Genomic DNA, 18,505 nt, shown 5'->3' with positions numbered 1-18,505 from the left:
AACAGCCGTTAGCACTAGATGTCTGAACTAACCTAATGACACAAAGACTGCTCTCCAGCTCACCTAGTACCTTTTCAGTCTCAGACCCCTGAAAGGAGGCTTGATTTCTGGTTCTTTTCTTTCATATACTTCCATTAGTAATCCCTTGAAAGAAAAAGTGTCTTCTCAGGAGCCAGGACCAGACTCCAAGACCCAGTCACCATCACGGACTTAAAGAGAATGAGTTTGTTATTAAAAAAATAAAAATAAATTTTAAAAAAATTGCTATTTAGTTTCATAGATAAGCATGTAGTCATGAGCTGGAGGACTCTGAGAGAGAACAGTCCTCTCCCTCCTCAGATTTTCTCAGCATTTGGCCTGACTGCTTCTCCTAAGCGGTCTACCAATTGGACTGCATCTTCGCCTGTGCAAGACTTACTTTGTTTACCTTACAGGGACATGTAGTTGGTAAATTTCCCCCCAGACATTCACCAGATTAGTGCCTCACCCCTTGCATACCCCTGCTTCACTGGGACAGTAATCATGAGTCTGCACTGAAAGGCTTTGCCCAAGGCTGCAGAAGAAGCACAGAGTTGAATTTTCTGGGCTCATGATATATATGCTTTTTCTCTCATGGAAAAAGTGTATTTTTTTATTTCAAGTGGTCTTGGGTCCTGACTGAGCTGACCATACACTAGGGTCTGTATGTACAAGACGCTGAAACAGTAACCACAATGCTTTGCTTTGGCTCCTTTCATCCTAACTTCTGCAAAAGACCACAAACCAGTGAAAGACCACTTTCCCTCGGTTCTCATCATCTATAAAACTGCTGCCCTCAGCTAACATCATCAGCAGATGCAGCTGAACAAAGATTTATCTGAGTAGTAATAAATGACATCATATATTTTTCCCTAGCATTTTGTAACTTAAAGATGTGTCTTTGTTTCTGGAATAAATAACATGGAGTGCTAATATCTGCAACTGAGAATATAGACAAGATGATGTATATATTTTTACATCTACTCATTAGTAGAGTACAGATCTGCAGATTGCATTAATGAGTAGAGTTAATTCAGTGTATTATATACAGCCCACCAAATTTTGGAGTGATTTCTGCACTCCAGAAGTTAAAGATCTCACCTAAGACAAGACAAGACAATATTTATAGTTATAATTTTAAAAAGTGTAATTGGAGGTACTGTGCTAGCAATATTCTTAATCAAAGATTTTCTTACAGTGTCCTGAAAGTATCCTTATTCACCTTCAGTCCTGAGTAGCCAGACATTTTTGTTTCTGTTAATTAATTGAGAAAGGTAAAAAAAGGGACTGAAACCTAATTACATGATACTGTATGAGGAACATCTCTCCTAAATAGTACATTTTATGCCCTTTTAAAAACTGAAATGTCTTACAAGTACTCAGAAAAAAAAAAAAAAAAAAAAAAGAAAGAAAAAAAGAAAAGAAAAGAAAAAAAAAGAAAAAGAAAAAAAGGATTATTTTGATCATTGGTAGGTATATTCTTCTTGCCTGTTTCTAAACTAAGAGTACACATATAATAACTTTCTCAGATAGAAGAAATTTGCACGTGGTTTTACATTTTAAAATGCAATTACTTTCCTGACAGCTTTTTAAATACATGATCAATTTGGCTGAAATCTGGGGAAATTGCTTTGTTTTCATAACTACAGTAATCAATCAAAAAGTAGAATGAGATCTTTTATCATTGACATTTCAGGGCAATGGCCAAAAGAAATTGATACACTGAAATTCTCTTTAGCAAATATTTTACCGCACTATTCTCCCTGAAATTCAAACATGGTTCTTTGTGGTCTGCATAGGTGTGAAGACAGTTGTATCTGATAGCAAGAAATGACTATGGGCAACAGTACCCATGTAGGTCAGACACACGATGCCTCTGTAAGACCTCTGTTCCTGCTACTTTAATGCTTCAGCTGTAGGTAGGTCTTTATATAGAACACGATTGAAATTATGTAACTTTTCAGATTACTTTTGTCAGATATTTAGAAACTTCTCACCGCTAGCTACCAAAGACTCTGATGAAGAATAAATGCACAACAGTAGTCATCCAGAGAGTGCTGATAATATCCAAGCTGCCCTTCTCCCTCTTTCCCTCCCACTAAGAGGCTAATGAGGGGCAGCTGCTATAAAAGACTGCAGTTTGGCCTGTGGGAAGGGGCGGTGGTTGGAAGGACTTAGTGGCCCTAGGAAAGCAACATCTTGCTCGTGGTAGGAGACATCAGCAAAATAACACAGATTGTATCCTGGAGGAAAGGATGAAGTAATGTGTGGTTTTACCTGCGAGATGAAAAATGATGACTCTGACATCAAAACACTTATAGGAATAATCTGTGCTGAATTTCATGTTACTTAGAATAATGTTCAGTGGTTGTATATGCTGTGTGGATAGGGAGGGATTGTTAAGCAGGCATCATGGAAAATGTTTTCAACAGTGGCATTTGCTTTTGGCATCCATCCAGTGTTATTTTATATATTTTTAAAATGAGTTTAGGCTACTTTTAAGATTATATTTATGATATTTCTTGGTTTAGGTAAGAAAAATATGTTCAGTTTGATTTTTTCTCACCTCAGAATTCTCTCTACAGCTTCTTTTCCAACAATCCTACTCTGTGCTGCCACACCGTCCTGATTTCCAGGGCCAGGCCAAATTCTGCTATCAGTTGCACCAGTGAAATTACAAGGAAATGCTAATTCTGGTGATGAAACACTTGAATTGCGGAGAGCAGTTTTGATTTGTAACTACACTGGTGTTGTTTTTACTCGAATAGCTCTTATGGCAGTTTACTTTTTTCAGTTGTGTAGTAAAACACTTTTATTGTGGTTGGTTTCATTCTCAAAGCTTTAAAAAAAAAAAATCAATTTGTTTCTTTGTACTCAGTATACTGGAGCTAAAAGCTGTAATGTACTGTTACTTCAGGGTCACTACTTAACTTCTGTTGACCCTCTTGTGCATGAATATTCCTTTGAGTTCATTACAGCAATTTAGTTCCTGGATATATATTTTTTTTTATGCATGAGCTTATATATGGTTCTTAAATAACTGCTATCAGTGTTTTTAAGATCAATGATTGATCTTAGGTCAAAAACAATATACCATACAGGAACACAATCCATTAGACACTTCACATGAATACCCATTGTACTGCGAAGTTTACAAGGGGAAAGATGTGAATGTTACAGACAGAGCAAAACAAAAGAAATAAAGAAAAGCAGGCAGAGTACTGCATAGAACAAATCAGACATACTAGCAATTACTGTTCTGTCCTTTCAGACAATTCTGAGTTAAGTACCCACTGTTGTACATCTTTTTTCTGCAGAAAGGAATACCAGGAAGGTTTGAAAATACTGATGGATGCGGAGAAGTCAGCAAACACTAAGTCTGAAAAATTATTGGAAATGGACTTTTCTTTCTTCGGGGAGACCTTTAAGAGCTGCCTAGAATAGTGCAAGGGAATGGGAGAATAGCAATGAAGGCAGCCTAAGGTTTCTGTTCAAACTTCCAAGGAAACGATTGGCTGAAGGACTTCCTTCCAGGTAGCCCTTAACATAGCTGAGGACAGCAATCTATACTTATCTACTGCTTGTCTCTGTTGCTAAAGGCCAGTATCTACTTTTTTCTTTTTTCTACTTATTATTTTTTTTGGAGGGGAGAGGGGAAAGAAGGAGGGTGAGGGACAGCAATCCATGCTATGCCTACCACAAGGCATTTGAGTAATAACACGTTTATCTGCATACACATACATCTGTATTCACCTAATTCATATCTTATGTCATACTGAAAATATCTAACATGCTTCTTGTTAACAAGAAGCTCTTTTGCATAGAGGCTTCTAGTACCTCTCTACCATATTTAGATAAATGTGCTGTTTTCCTTCCTAAGAAACAGAGGGGGTGAGGATGAGGGAATTTGTGCATGTAACATAATTTTTAAAAACTGTATTATATAGCACGCTTTGAAAAACATTTGGGGGGAACTACTCTGCTGTCAAACTTCTAAAAACAATTCACTTTAAAGACTTACAATCTCTTTATCATTTAAGCATGTTTGACACAGATATTTGCAGTCTACAATTTTTAACTTTTTTTGCTTCAAAGCATCATTCTTTATGGGAGGAACAACAAAAAATAAAAGGTAAGGGGCGATACAAGAAGAGGAAAGAAATGGATGATGGATTATAAAGGGGAGTAATTTAATTTACAGTATAGAGTTTGACTTTTGATGCTGATTGAGCTGCTTCTTTGAGGTACATTCCACAATGGTGGAAATTTTCACCTCTCAAGATAACAAATAAGGTTAATTTAAGGTCAAATCCTCAGACTTTGTGCAAGGGTATCAGCTTTGTGGACTTATTATTCCTTACAGAAAGGAACGAGAGAGAAACATTTATTCTGTATAATTTGTTTACCTTGTATTATTAAATAGCTGCTTGGTGGCAGGACAGTAACATGGACTGAGGAGAAACTGCAGGTGAGTTAGGACTTCATGAGTTAGGCTTCAATTATTTTCACATCCCCTGTCCCTAAAAACTAACTGCTTCTTTGTTTAGTAAACTACAGCCTCTTCTTTTGTTTTCTAGTATTCGAACTCTGGTAGTATAAGATGCAATTTTCTGTTTTTCACTTCACCGTGAAGCATAAAACTGAGAAGACTATAGTCTAAGAAAACATATATGTATTTACTGAAAATATATTTTGCTGTGTTTTTGCTATGTTTGTTTAGGACCCCTTGTATGGGAAATTAGTAATCACAGCCTGAACCTCCGATTAATCAGCTGGGGTCAGGTCAGCTGTGGGAACACAGGTGAGAGTAATTTAGCTGTGCTCCTGGAAGGGGTGGAGCTAGACTCCACCTCCTCTAGACCTCATTTAAGGGCTGACCACCACTAAGGCAGCATCTCTTGGAGATTGCTCCCTGGTGGAGACTGCCTCAGCATTTCCCAGCAAAGGCATCCATATCAGTGAGTTTTCCCTCATAAGTAACCTTTTGAATATCTGTCGCCATCTTTGTTGCCATCTCTGTATCACTCCACCTTACACCCCTACTGCGAGTTGGTCACACAACCGTAATGGTGATCTCTTTAAAAGACATTTCCTTGGCATTACATGAATCATATAGATGCCACAAACTGAAATTGTAACCAGAGATTAAAAAACAAACAAAATGCACAAAAAAGAAAAAATAAACGTCATACTTAGTTCACAGAAAACAAGAACTCGCTTGAGACTAATAAGACTTCACTGATATCATACAACAGCTACTGTGAAAATTGTTTTGGCTTTTCCTGATCACATGAAATAATGTTGTTAGGAAAAAGACGCTGGCAAAGAAATTCACTGAATGTTTCTGAATCAAGCTCAGGACCACACTGCAGCACCTACATTCTCAATGTTTTTTCATGTTCTGGTGCTTTGATCTGACAACATCACAAGAAAAAAGAAGCATTTCATAATATGGGGTTTCCTGATGACATCAGCTGCTCACCCTTTGCCAGCTGTAAGTAAGATTTTATGTTACCACACAACTTTGTTTTAAAATCTGATTCTCGGTGGTAATATCCAGACACAGTTCAGCATAGAACTCAGTCCATTTTCTTAGATTCCCAAACCTATCTCAGGCTTTCAGGCACCAAAAGTGATTGTCAACCAACCAGATGAGTTTGTAGGAGATTTGATTTATCAGAAGAACCCGAGCTCATTTTAACACCACAAAATCAACAGGAAAAATAGAAGCTCTGTTCAACAAAAAAAGTAAAAGACTCTTAATCACAAAACTGGAGAATATAACCATAGCTCTGCGTCGCTTCCCTGTAAGCTATTTCCATAGCTGCTTCAGTGACTTGGCTGCCATAAGCAGACCTGGCATGTTAACATCTTCTGTTTTTATGTCTGGCTTGTTTTAGGGTATTTATTTAACTTGTGATTAAGCAGGAGTCTCCTTTCCTTCCCTTTTTAGATCTCTTTTCCTACTTCCATTATCTTGTAAGATCGTGTTAAGATGGCTGTCATAACTTAGACTTCTCTTACCCTGTTCTTGCATTAAGTAAATGCAGAAACACTGGTCATTTAGTGTTCTTCATTTAACATTAATTAAATAGCCCTACTGCAAATGTTAAAGTTTTCAAGATGGTTAAATGATAAATACTAGCTGTAAATGCATGTTATTAAACTTCTTAATCTCTCGGTACATACTGAAGTCTTTAAAGGGGGGCCGTATGTGACCCTAGCACCTATCAGATGTATTGATGTTAATAAAATATAAGATTTGTATCCAGAATCACCTTGTCATCCATGTTTTTGACAGCATTACATGCATGCAGTGCCACAAAAGCAAGCTACATAAATAGGGTCATCCTGAGGTAAACATGTTGAGGATGTTGAATTGTTGCCATTGAGATTAAGAGAATGCAATTGCCTTTCTCCACTGTCTAGACATCCAAAGAGGTTGTCAAGACTACAGCTACAGTTTACCAAGAATCTGCTTTTGCTTCATGAGGAGGGCTTAAACTTGGAGATCAAAGTGTCATGATGAACACTTAGCTGGCACGGATTTCTGACATGAAAAATCATCAACTGCTATCCTTTGCTGGGCTGTGGTTCACCATTCTCATAAGGCACATGGCCAGGATCCATGGTGTATGTGGAAGCTGCAAAGACTCACATCTGGATGTTTGTACAGGGGTTAAGCTGCTCAGGTGAAGATCAGGCCAACATGCAGGCGAAAAGCACAGGGAAACTTCACTGCAAAGAGGACTGGCAGCTATCAGAAAGTAGGAGTTACGGCTTGGGGAAAGCCTGTTTCCTAGGAGAGTAGAATTACCTGCAGTGAAATAATTCTTGTTACTGAGAGACAGGAACCACTATACAATCACTTTTCAATCTGCAAAATCCAAGTAGTGACCACTTCAAACCAAGATAAAAGGAGACATTGATCTGCTTTAGCTTCTGACTGTTCCTAGAGTTTTCTGCTTTTTGAATACTTTCTTGGCAAAAGAAATATTGCCACAAGTGGAAGGAAGAAGCCTTCTCTGAAGATATATCCTCTCTGTAAGCCTGCTATCAGCATGTGTCATGGTGGCATTTTGCAAATTTGCTGTGTGTTCCTACACACCAAATGTTTATTGTTCATTAAAAATGTTCCATCAGAACATACGGAAAAATATGCTAAGGTATCTGGCCCAGCTCTGTATAGAAGTTGATTAAGTCCAGTCCAGTGGAACCAGTTTAAAAAAAAAAAAATCTGACAAACTCCATTCTTTGCTGGCCTATTCCAACTGCCTCTGACTGTTCAATTGGTCACGTCCCTGCTTGCCACCTTGGTGTGGTCTTGGAAAACCTATGCCAGGGACAAAAGCTGCTGACATGTTTTTGAGGCAAGTTTCAGGGCATACATAAGTCATTCCTGTGTGAAGTTCAGGCTCTGTGGGTACGTGGAAATAGGGAAACTCTTGCAGAGGTCAAACAAAGAGAAAAGTGGAGACCAGAGAGGACCAAGTAACAAAAGGGCTGTATTGCAGCTGAAACTTCATCCTCCCCTCTTTGGGATTGAGCAAACCTCTTCCAAAGTGTATAGTTTAAATTTCCTGTTTACTAAAACTGTACAGAGGAAAAGACATGGACTTGAGCATGAATTTGTGGTCTTTAACTGGGTTGTACCAGCTAGGAAGACTTGGTGTTTGTTTGTCATTGGAGAAAGACTCTTCAATCTCTCTCCTTGAAATCAGGCACCTTCTTGCCATAGAACATAGCAGAAGTAATACTATGAGCAGGTAGACAAGAGTGATGCAGGGAAAAACAGAACTCTAATATCACAAAGTGTTAATAAAACAAAATGCTACACTGCTTTTCAAAAAGAGCACATACTGTGTAATGGGAATTACGTGCTTGTCTAAGCTATGCAAATACCACATAGATGTATGCTGGGCCAGAACAAAAGCAGGACTTGCATGTGTGATGAAAGGACAGGTAGAAAGGAAAGAGGAAAGGTCAACATTTAAAAGAAAAAAAGAAAAGAAAAAAACTTGTATTGTGAGAAAGGTGCTTGCACTGTGGAGACAGGGAGATGAGACTATGGAATACAAGAGAGGATAAAAGTGCCTTACCTGTTGCATGACCCAATGTAGTGCCAGATACATAGCACTAGTAAAATTGGGTCATTTCTTCTGTTCTTTCACTTTTATTTGTTTGCTTTCTCTTCTGCATCATCTGGAGCATCTTGCAGTTCTTCTACAGTGTTAGCATGGCCTGTTGACCAGCACTACACTGTTAAAGTCAGTCCTATGACAAGCTATCAGGGTGCTCTCTGGTTCTCCTCTGTCCTTTGGTCCTGTAGCTGTCACTGTACTGGACATGATGAATGAGGGTCTCAGCCACAACCCCTGCTGGAGTTACAAGGATGGGACCTAGAACTCCCTGATCCTGTTTTGGGCTTTGCTGCCTCGTGGTTGTCAAAGTTGAGCAATGTCCCTAGAGCTTCTGGTCACAAGCAGGCAAAGACATTGCTTGGCACAGAATTGCTGCTGCCTGTGTCAATGTTGTTGCAAAGGCAGATTAAATGAAGGTCTGCAGGAACCATCTCTAGTTCAGATAATTCCACTTTAGCTGGAGCTTTTTGTTTTCTCATTTTGGAAGGGTGCTCCAAAAAAAAAAACAACAAACAAACAAAAAAACAGCCCAAAACACTGTACTCTTAAAATCATTACAGAGTTCAAATAGGAATCTAAACTGGTTTGAATTAAACTTCTTGTGTAACCTCAGACGTTATTCTGTTGTATGTTGTTTTGCTTGCTTTATTTTTTTTTCCCCTCAGTCATAGGCACTTTATCACTGCAAGAGATAATGAGACTGAGTTCCAGTGGCTACCACACCATGAATCTGAACTGTCTCTTTACGCCCCTAGGAAGCACTCCATAGCCACAGATTGAGGCAGAAGCATGAGGCAGTTCATGTGGGAGGTTTGTCATGCTGCTGTCCTAGAGATAAGCAGAAAGCTTCACTGAACAAAGCTGCACTAGCATTAACCACACAGCTCTTAGAGACAGCATACAGGCACATCCTAATTAATCACAATTATGCAAACTCAGGCATTTGCATATAGTACTATGCACGGAGTTGCAGGGAATTTGGCAGTGATACCTCCTGGCTGTGACTCAGCCAAGAAGGGAACCTCAGCACCTGCCCCAGGAAATCAGACTGAGAGATGAAACCCTGGGCTCTCCCAGCTGAGAAAAAAGGGAAAAAAAAACAAAGGCTTGCAAAAGCTAGACCACAAAGGTTGTGGTGTAGCTTCTATTTCCCTACTTAATAAGGAAGCTACCTCTCTGCTTTATACTTTCCCCATGAGATTTGCATGGCCCTTTAGTGATTCAGCTAAACCACTGTACTCCTCCTTTGAACTGGGAGAATCAAAGGCAGCTACCAGCTGGGCAGCGCTCTGAGTTCACAGCTCTAACACCTCACTATGACCATGTGAAACTCACTGCCTCAGTCAGATTCCCAGCAGTGACACTGCTCACCTTTCTGAGCCCTACACAGCTATCAGCAGAGCTCCAAAGAGAGGGAGGTGAATCTCAGTGCCAAATTGGCTGCAGGGCATTGGGGTCTATGTGCAGCCTCAATCTGTGATACTCATAGCATCGAGCTTGCCACTTAAAGGCCACAACTTCAATTTTGTCTCTGTATGGACTGATACAGGCAGAACAAGTATTATTTATGACTCTAGAATTATCTAGGTCTTCTCTCTGCAGCTGGGAAGCTAAGTAATTTGCTAGATGCTGCTCAGTTACAGAGGAAGATGGTGCTGGTTAAAGTCTGTTTCGTATAACACAGGCACGATTGTCTGCAGCACAATTGCAAATTCAAATTCACTAAACAGGAAAACTCACTTTCGTTTGTTCTGGAAGGGAATACAGAGGTATTCTCCCTGCTTACCCAGACGCTGCAGGTACCTGTTAGTTCCTTTCTCCAAACAAAACAGAAATCCTACCCTGACTCTTCAAACTAAAAATCAGGTACTTTCTAGGTTGGTGCTCACTACATAGGGCCCCCACGTGCACCCATTCCAGCTAAGTAAATAACCATGTGTTAAAATGAGAAATGCTGAAAACTTTGCTTTCTGTGATCAGAGACAACAAGACCAGAAGGCACACAGGTTGAAGAGACTGTGCTCATTTAACAAGAAAAAAAATATCTTAAATGAATGTGTGAATGAGAATGAGCACCTGAAAGTAGTATGATAATAGAGTACGATGAACAGGGAGAATGTTCCCTCCCTTCTTTTCTGAATGACTGATGTTATAACCAGAGATGCTGGTGCTATGCACAAAGAGAAAAATATTAGGCCATATCATTATATGGCAAAAATGAAAGCATTTGTGTTGATTTCTGTGAAACCAGTGCCACTGCAAGATACATCCCAAGGTAGGTGGTGGGAGTGGGAGGACAGAAGTACATGAGAGTAATGAAAAATGATCACAGGTACCACATCCCAAGTGAGTACAGCTCTGGAAGCCTTCAAGAAACTTTCCCTTCCAATTTACTTCTGCATTATAAATAACAGTGAACAAACATGCTTCTCTGAGATGAATGCCTCTCTAGCAGTGAGATTCTGTCATTAATCATTAATACATATATCCTTGTTAGCTTTATTTTCAGTGCAATACAGTGTTTTTACTCGTGGCTTTACACACAATTATGTCAAGATATAGCTATGTGCTGATCATATTTTTGAATACAAGAGGGACGGTGCATACAGCCTTCATTGGAGAGCACCCTGAAGCACAAGGAAGCACTGAATGCAGTGACTGTGTGCCACCCTTTCAGTGAGCATGCTGCTAAACTGGTGCACAACTAGATGGAGCACTGCAAATTAGGGCTGCAGGACCAAGATGTTGCTGGCACTTTTATCTGCAGCTGCACACTTCAGTTGGCTATTGCTAATCGTTAGCATACAGAGTTTTTGTCATCCATCTATGAAGAATATAAATCTGAAACTATAAATCTTCTCTGCAAGACTGAGAAGCAGATTGAAAATGAAAGAAAATTTGACTTGCCCTCATTTAGGCTTTTCTCAACTACATATAGAGGGCTTAAAGGATTTATTATTGTATAGCTTAGCAAAATGTGCACTTTGTCTTCAAGTCGTTCAAGCCTTTCTTAACATTTACTATAATATTGTAATATGCTAATTTACGTTTCAAAAGAACAAAAGCATATGAAAACAGGCCTTGAATGTTCTCCAGCTCTTACTGTTCCTATTCTCATCTAACAATGATGCTGACGAACAGCTGAGAAGCAGTTGTTCCTTAGCACCGACTCCTCATTCCTTCCAGCAAGGGCCAAAAGCTCAATAACATGCTCAGCAGCTCTGGTAAAACTTGGGGGAACTTTGGCAGTACAAACTTTACTGGTATCAGCCTTCAGATACACAATCAGTTGCTGCGTATACTATATAGCAATATACAGAGGTTGCTCCAAAAGTGATGTCTCACATTTATTTCCAAGGAAACTATGACAGATACAAAGAGAACAATAGCACTATTGGATAGAGCAAATTCTCAGCTATAAAGCACTATTTTTCAACATAGTCACCACCATTAACTATGCATTTTCACCAGCCACGAGCAAGAATTTGCATTCTGCACTTGTCAAAATCTGCACCAGTGGAGGTGACCCACTGTTGCCATCACCACTCCTGAAACGCCCACCACCTCAGCTCTCACATCCACTGTTTGATCTCCAGAAGCATTCAGCAAGTGTCAGTGAATGTCAATGGGTGCCATTTTTTCCATGTGGAGGAATTCAATTCCACACCTTTGCTTCATCCGCACTTCTGACACAACACCATTCTGTCAGACTGCCCCTCTGCTGCCATCTGTCACATGGCAACAGCCTGCAGTACAATATTGGTGGGAAGGTTCAGCCTCTACTGCCATATCACCAACATCCTCTTCTGACACTGTGGGCCAACATCACAAAATAGGAGGCATTACTTTTGGAGCAGCCCATGTAAATTCTAATATTTTTGATTACACTTCAGATACTTCTGCTTATACTTCAAATATAATTCTCAAAACCACAAGTGTTCTGCTTTTGTGGACACATAAGTGCATCAAACATTACAGAGCGAGGCAATTACAGTGGGGCTGATGAATTCTTAATCTCACCAACAGCGGTAAATTGAGGAACACGATCTCATCGCTGGTTGTTCCTTCGTGATTAAGTACTAGTTATCTGTAATGTCAAACATTCTGTAGCCCTATTTATTTGATTAATTTAATTGTCACTCTAATTAACTTAATTATTTCGTAGCAAGGGTTGTGAGGTGCATTCGCGGCTCTGTAGAGAGCTCGGCTGATTCCCAGCCTTGTATTACGCCGAGCGGGTACAAAGCCGCTGCCCCTCTCGCTCGGTTGTGTCTGAGTGATGGTTGTGCCCTCCGCTCGCTTCTGCCTCCGTGCTGCTGTTCGCAGATTAACACAGGGGATGGGATAAATCACAGCGCGTTAAATTAAGCGCGTAGATCCATTGTTGGAGGACGGATAGGATGGACCTCCTTGTACTTTCGTAGCGCTGAGCGCACCTAACCGCCTCACTTGCAGAGGGAAAAGGAACAAAAGCAGAGGAGGGCTTTGCGGGAGGGGGGCTGGGGGGTGAAAGGAAGCTGGTTGCTCCGGAAGCCAAGTAAAAATATGGAGTAGGGGGAGGCGGTAAAGGGGTCTTGGAGGTTTGACGCTCCGCGGAACGGACCCATCCTTACAAAGCAACTTCTGAATCTCCAGGCGAGTCTGGGCCCGGATCTCCTCGTCCCGCAGAGCGGCAGGTTCGGGCCGTGGGGCTGTGCGTGCTGCTCCCCGGCCTCCCCCCACGGCTCCGGGACGGCGCCTCCTGGGCCGAGCAGCAGCCGCGGAACGAGCGAAGCGCTTGCGCCCCGCCGAGCTCCGGGAGGCGGTAGAGTGGGCTGCACCGGGATCCGGGGAACCGCCCGCCTCCCTCCGCTGCCCTCGGCCTCGAGTTGACAGCCGCGGAAACCTCCCGAAAGGAGAACTTGTCTGCCGCCCCGCCGCCCGCATTCTCTCCCGCGGCGCATCCGCCAGCATCCGCCCGCCCTCTGGGTGCTGCCCTCCCACCCGGGGGTTCGGGGCCGACCCGCCGACTCCAGCTGGAAGGTTTCCTCGCTCGCGGTGTGTCGAGGGGAGGCACCGTCCCCAAGGCACCCAAGCCTCACCCTGCGGGGGAAGGGAGTTGGGTGGGGGCAAGCCAGGAAGGGAGGATCTCCGCGGCTCTCCTAAAATCAATCAGCAGGCTGCGAGGAGGAAGAGTTTGGCACTTCGCAGGCGAGACTGGGCTTGTTTTCCCCAGCAGTGATGCCGCTGGACTGAGAGCGGCGCGGCCGCACAAGTTGGGGGAACGGAGCCTTCCCCATCCACCGCTCCCCAGCCCCGCTCCAGCCCCCGCCGCCCCTCCATGAGAGCTCCTGCGAGGGGAGGGCGACTCGGCGCCTTCTAGGGCTACTCCCCGCCGCCTGCCGACTTCCCCACCCTCCGACGAGGAACGGCGCGCACCCCGCACCCCGGAGAGTTGTCTCGGCAGCTCCGTGCTATGGCGAGGCTGCGGAGAAGCAAACTAGCCGCTGGATTTCTATTACTTTTCCAGTTCCTGAGCGAGCGCTGCCAGCTCGCCGGCGGAGAGACTGCGAGTCAAAGCCGCGGTAAGTGAGGCCGGTACCTGCCGGGCGGGGCAACACGGCTGAACCCCGGGCCGAGGGGGGGGGGGTTCCGTGCCACCTCTCCCAGCAACAACGCGGGGCCTGAGGCCGGAGAGGGGGAGTGCGGATTGGGTTTCGGCTCCCTCTGCCCCCCGGGATGACCGCGGCGCCGGGTTTGCACCCCTCCTTTGCCGGCTTCTCCGGGAAGAGCTCTTCCTTGCTTTATTTATTTATTTGAATGAGAACTCGGGACTTTCCTCCCTCCACCATAAGTGGGAGCTTTTCTCAGTCTCTCCGCGGGATCTCTGTAGGTTCCTTCGCGGCTCTTCTGAGAAGTGTTCTGTTGAGAATCGAGAGAGGCTCCGAGGAGACCGAGGCAGCGGGGAAGGCGGGCAGGATGCCCTGTCCCCCCCTTCCCATAGCTGCGGGGCCCCGCCGCAGCCCCAGCAGCGTAGGAGGGGAAGCAAAGTTTCCCCTTATCTCCCGCTGGGAGAGCTAGCGGGCACTCTGCTTTCCCCGTAGTTTGAAGCTTTCCGTGAAAACCAAGAGCTGAGAGAGGGATCTTGGAGCATCCCCTGAGGGCTGTGGGAGCTGTTAGTTCAGAACGAGAGATTTGCCCTGCTGCCTAAGTTTGGTTGTGGTGGTATCAGGGTCCTCCCGGAGGCACCTGTTAGTGTGTGGCACACAGCACCTGCGGTGTGTTTCACACAGCACGGGGCTCCCTTCTGACCGCTAAAGCCTTTGCGTCCCGCACTCCTGTGCTGCGGAGGGGAGAGCTGCCGAGGGAAGCTCAGTGCGTCTGCAGATAGCTATTTGAATAGTGAGTGAGGAAAGGCTTCGTTTTGCACACCGGGGGATCTTGCTGCGGCACCTTCTATCTTGTATCTTTGTATCTGCACTTGTAAAAGCTCTGCTTTTGTGGTTGAAGTACCAGTCAGTTTTATATCAGCTGAAATATGTCTGTGGTGTACCCGAGCTGCCCCTTTCTCTATAAGTCTGGTATAGACCTGTGGAGTTCTGAGGTCACAGAGTAAGTGCCCCAAACAGGAGAGCCGTGGGAGCTCTCTGCATTGCTAACTGAGATGTGCCAGGCAGAGAGGACTTTTCCCATACAGGAAAAGGCTGGGAATGGCTAAAGGGCCAGGTAGCTCAGCAGGTTGCTTGGGGCTCATACAGCGCGTGGGGCTGAAGGGAAAAAGCAGGAGACTGTACATGTAGCGTTGCAAGATGTATGTTGCTGCTCTTGAGGCTCTGGATAGCAGGTGTTGGAGTTTGATAATGTTATTGTGTGAAAAGGAAGCGTGGCTGTGAGACTACAGAAAGAAAATGATCCTTTTGCGTGGCAGAGGACTGTTTTCACCTATTGCCGTTGTACCGTTAAAATAAAGAGTTGTATTTCATTTAGTCAGCAACAATTTATCAGTAGACAAAGAATAGCTGCTTGTTACTCAGTGAGGCTTTTGAGCTGTAATAGTCATCAAGGTCTGTGCTAGGAAGTGCTCAGCAGAAGCTGCACCAGCAGCTTGCTTATTCCTAAGATGCTGGTTAGTGCCTGGTGTGTTACTGTGCACAGCAGGAAGTAGCAAGGAGTTAACAATAAATAAACATTACCTTGACACGTAATGCATTCTGAAGAAAATATATGAAGAGATTGTTGCCTTCTGCTGCTGAAGTGGACGGTCTCATGCCAGTTTTGACAGATGAGTGTCTATAACCATAAAATCTTTTCCTTTCCACCTTGGATAAAAGGTTTGCATTATGACAGCAATACTCAGGTGTCATTAACGTAATCAGATTCACATTTAACACGTTTTCATCATTACAGTTTTTAGAAGTTTTAATACTGTTGCTTTTCTACAGTATGTATCTCAGTATATAGACTGCTTCTAATCAGTAAGTAGACAACTATTAATTTAAAGCTGGAGGGACTCAACTTCAGGTTCTGTGAGCCAGAATAAAGAGTTGTTTCAAAGTTTCACTCTATTTAGCATCCAGTGTATCCCTTTGGAGTAGCTCAGATGAGACCTTTGAAGAATTAAAGTAGAAACCAGATCTTTGAAGTAGCTGCGGATACTTAAGGGGAAGCCGGTTCTGATATGTTCAGTGGCAGAACACCATCGTGAAAGTGAATGAGATTAACAGTCTCATTTTAGCAGCAGAAATTTGTTAAGTATGCCCTTAAGAGCTAGAACCAGGAGAGGGTTTCTGAGGATGGCACCAAAGGGCTGTGACATTATTTCAACATAAACTAGGGGGGGAAGGAAAATAAAACAACCACCAATAAATACATAAATACTGTCGCCCCCGTCCCCCAACAAGTTCCTAGAATTACCTCCCTGGGTACAATCAGGTGGGATCCATTGAAGCGAAGCCGGTACCCGCCTGCTGCCCCGGTGTGATGTGTTCGAGCTGGGGCTGCGAGGAGCGGGGTTGTCCCCGCCAGAGGGCACCGCGGCCGCTGCAGCTCCCGGAGCGTGGGCACGGCTTCCTCTGCCTTGGGGAAAACGCTCCCCATCAAGAATGAAAGTTCTTAAACGTAAGGTTTGTGTTCAGCGCGTGTTTGATAGTAACCGAACTGCGTGTGACATGAATTCAGTGAGCTTAAGCAAAGTGCTCCTTTGAAAGCTCGCCCAACAATGAGGAGTGTTTGAGGGCTGGCTGCTCGCTGAAACGTTGCAATGGGAAGCTGTGAACGTGTTGTGTTCTTTAGCTAACACAGTCAAAATCAGGAGGCTGCGATTGCAATTTCTCTTCTGGCAAAGCATATTTTAGGTATAATTTATACTCACTGGACTGCTGCTGTCTTCAAGCATTGCCATTCAAAGAGGGTAGAATCACTTTCATGAGATAAACTACTGTTAGTGCTTATTTAGTATTTATCTACTGAAATAGTCACAGGTTTGTACAGCTTGAGTTTACTCTGTTTAGAATATTGCTGTCACAGGTGTGCACCTGCTGCTTTTATCTTACAAGTATCAAGCCAGTTATGACTTAACACGTGTACCAGAATTTTTTCTCTGCATTCAAAATTAATTTCTTTTTTTTCTATACACGATCTGTAAATAGAAACAATCACTGAAGTATCCCAGTGACATTTACAAGTCAGTCCTTTTTGCAAATTTGAAGCATTCTACCAAGAATTCTCTATGAAGAAGTAATCTCTTAACTGTCAACCTGGTTCTTCCTTTTATTTTATTTCAGTTTTTTTGTAATTGTCATTTCTGCTGGAATTGTGGTTTGAAGTATTGATAACAAGGGGCAGATAAATCAAGGCCATGATAAGATTGACTTAGTTATTAAAGTCACTCTCATAGAAACTCATTTCCACAGTTATAGTGTGAGGAAAAATAGTCACAGTTCATTGAAGGTTTGAAAATCCTCTGGGGACAACTGTTTCTGTTTGGTTATAAATGTTCCTCCTTGCAGTTTTCATGTTCAGAGAGGCACTTAAATACCCAGCAAACACTTGACTCCGAATCTGATTCTTGTTCTGGCCCTTAACTAGGAGTTGGTTATAAATAACAGGGAAACCACCTTCCTATGCTGTAGATGTGTAGGAAATGACAAAAATGATCTTTATATTTGAAAAGTCCTTTCACTGTGGGCAGCAATTTATTAGCGACACATAAAGGCTGTTTAAAGCAAAATGCTGAAGCAACATCTGCTGTGCTGAATACCACATTCCTCTGAAAACCTTTGCAGTTCACTAAAGCAGTTTCCTGTAGGACAAGAGACTCCTGAGGCCATGAAAGAATCAGGTGAGGGAATTCATAATGTCAGGTAATAAGAGAGACCCGCTGAGAAAAATAGTTGCAGGCTATTTTTAGTGTTAGTTATTCATGATGTGTGAGTTAGCACATTCATTAAAGTGTTTTGGCCCAGTGGAGCAGGGCTGCTGTTCCCTGCACCTGCACTGACTTCAGAAGATGGAGGTTTGGACATGGAGCTGTGTTTCATGAAGGACTATGGGATACTGCTCAGCGATGCCCCTTTGCTTTGCTGCTTTGCTTTGAATTAAGTTAGTGATGGATGTCATACCAAAACCACTCTGTCTGAATCCTACTGTGGTTTTGTTTTTTTTTTTTCCTCCTTTAAGGAACTGATTTTTTTGTTTTTATTTTATTTCTTTTTAAAGGAAGCTTCATCATTTGACTCTGTTTTTTGCAAAAGTCACTGTGGTTTTATTGGGATCCCTGGAGTACTGAGCAGTGGTGCTGTTTGTAACTCTGAAGGCACTGGCAACAAGAAAACTCTATAGTTGCCTCAGTTTCAAAACCAACTGAGGCCACATTCTGTGTATTGGTGTAACTTCTATGAGTACAAGTTCCCAGTGTGGTTCATGCTTCCTAAGGAAAATGAGTACCAATGCAATTTGAGAAGGCAGTAGTTAAGGTAAGCGTGTGCTGGGGCCCTGTGTGCAGGGAAGTGAACAAAAGGTCATTTGACAGGAGCATTTCTCATCTAGTACGAGGAAATGTTGTATGCTTGCCAGCAGTGTGAAATTATATCCAACTATTTGGTTTGATGAGGGCTGAGCTGGGAGTGTTAATGTGGTGCAATTGGCAGATGTTGTATTTACTAAACCAGAGAATTGCGTAATCACAGCAGGAACTTGAATAGCCCAGGAGATTACTTTCCATGGAAAAGTATGCAGACAAGCCATGCTAAGTGCACGTGGGTTTTGTTTTCATTTGTGGCTTCTGAAAAAATGAGCTTAAAGCATTGCTGTGAGGTAATGTTTGGGAGTGCTGGATGCTGTATGTCATCATGGAATGCTTCTACTTC

The 18,505-nt window shown here is 42.9% G+C and overlaps 1 protein-coding gene across 1 annotated transcript in view; it reads left to right on the top strand.

The window, feature by feature from the left end:
• Positions 1 to 13,037: 13,037 nt before the first annotated feature.
• Positions 13,038 to 18,505, top strand: part of PLXDC2 (plexin domain containing 2) — a 225,109-nt gene continuing 219,641 nt past the window's right edge. Inside the window, exon 1 of the mRNA XM_032443073.1 lies at positions 13,038 to 13,723. Within this exon, the coding sequence (XP_032298964.1) occupies positions 13,615 to 13,723 (109 nt within the window). The 5' untranslated portion in view covers positions 13,038 to 13,614. The remainder of the gene's footprint in view (positions 13,724 to 18,505) is intronic.

This window comes from Coturnix japonica, chromosome 2 (assembly GCF_001577835.2).
Source record: "Coturnix japonica isolate 7356 chromosome 2, Coturnix japonica 2.1, whole genome shotgun sequence".
Taxonomy (NCBI): Eukaryota; Metazoa; Chordata; class Aves; order Galliformes; family Phasianidae; genus Coturnix; species Coturnix japonica.
Note: the sequence above shows the minus strand (reverse complement) of the source record. Positions and strands in the feature narration are given on the sequence as shown.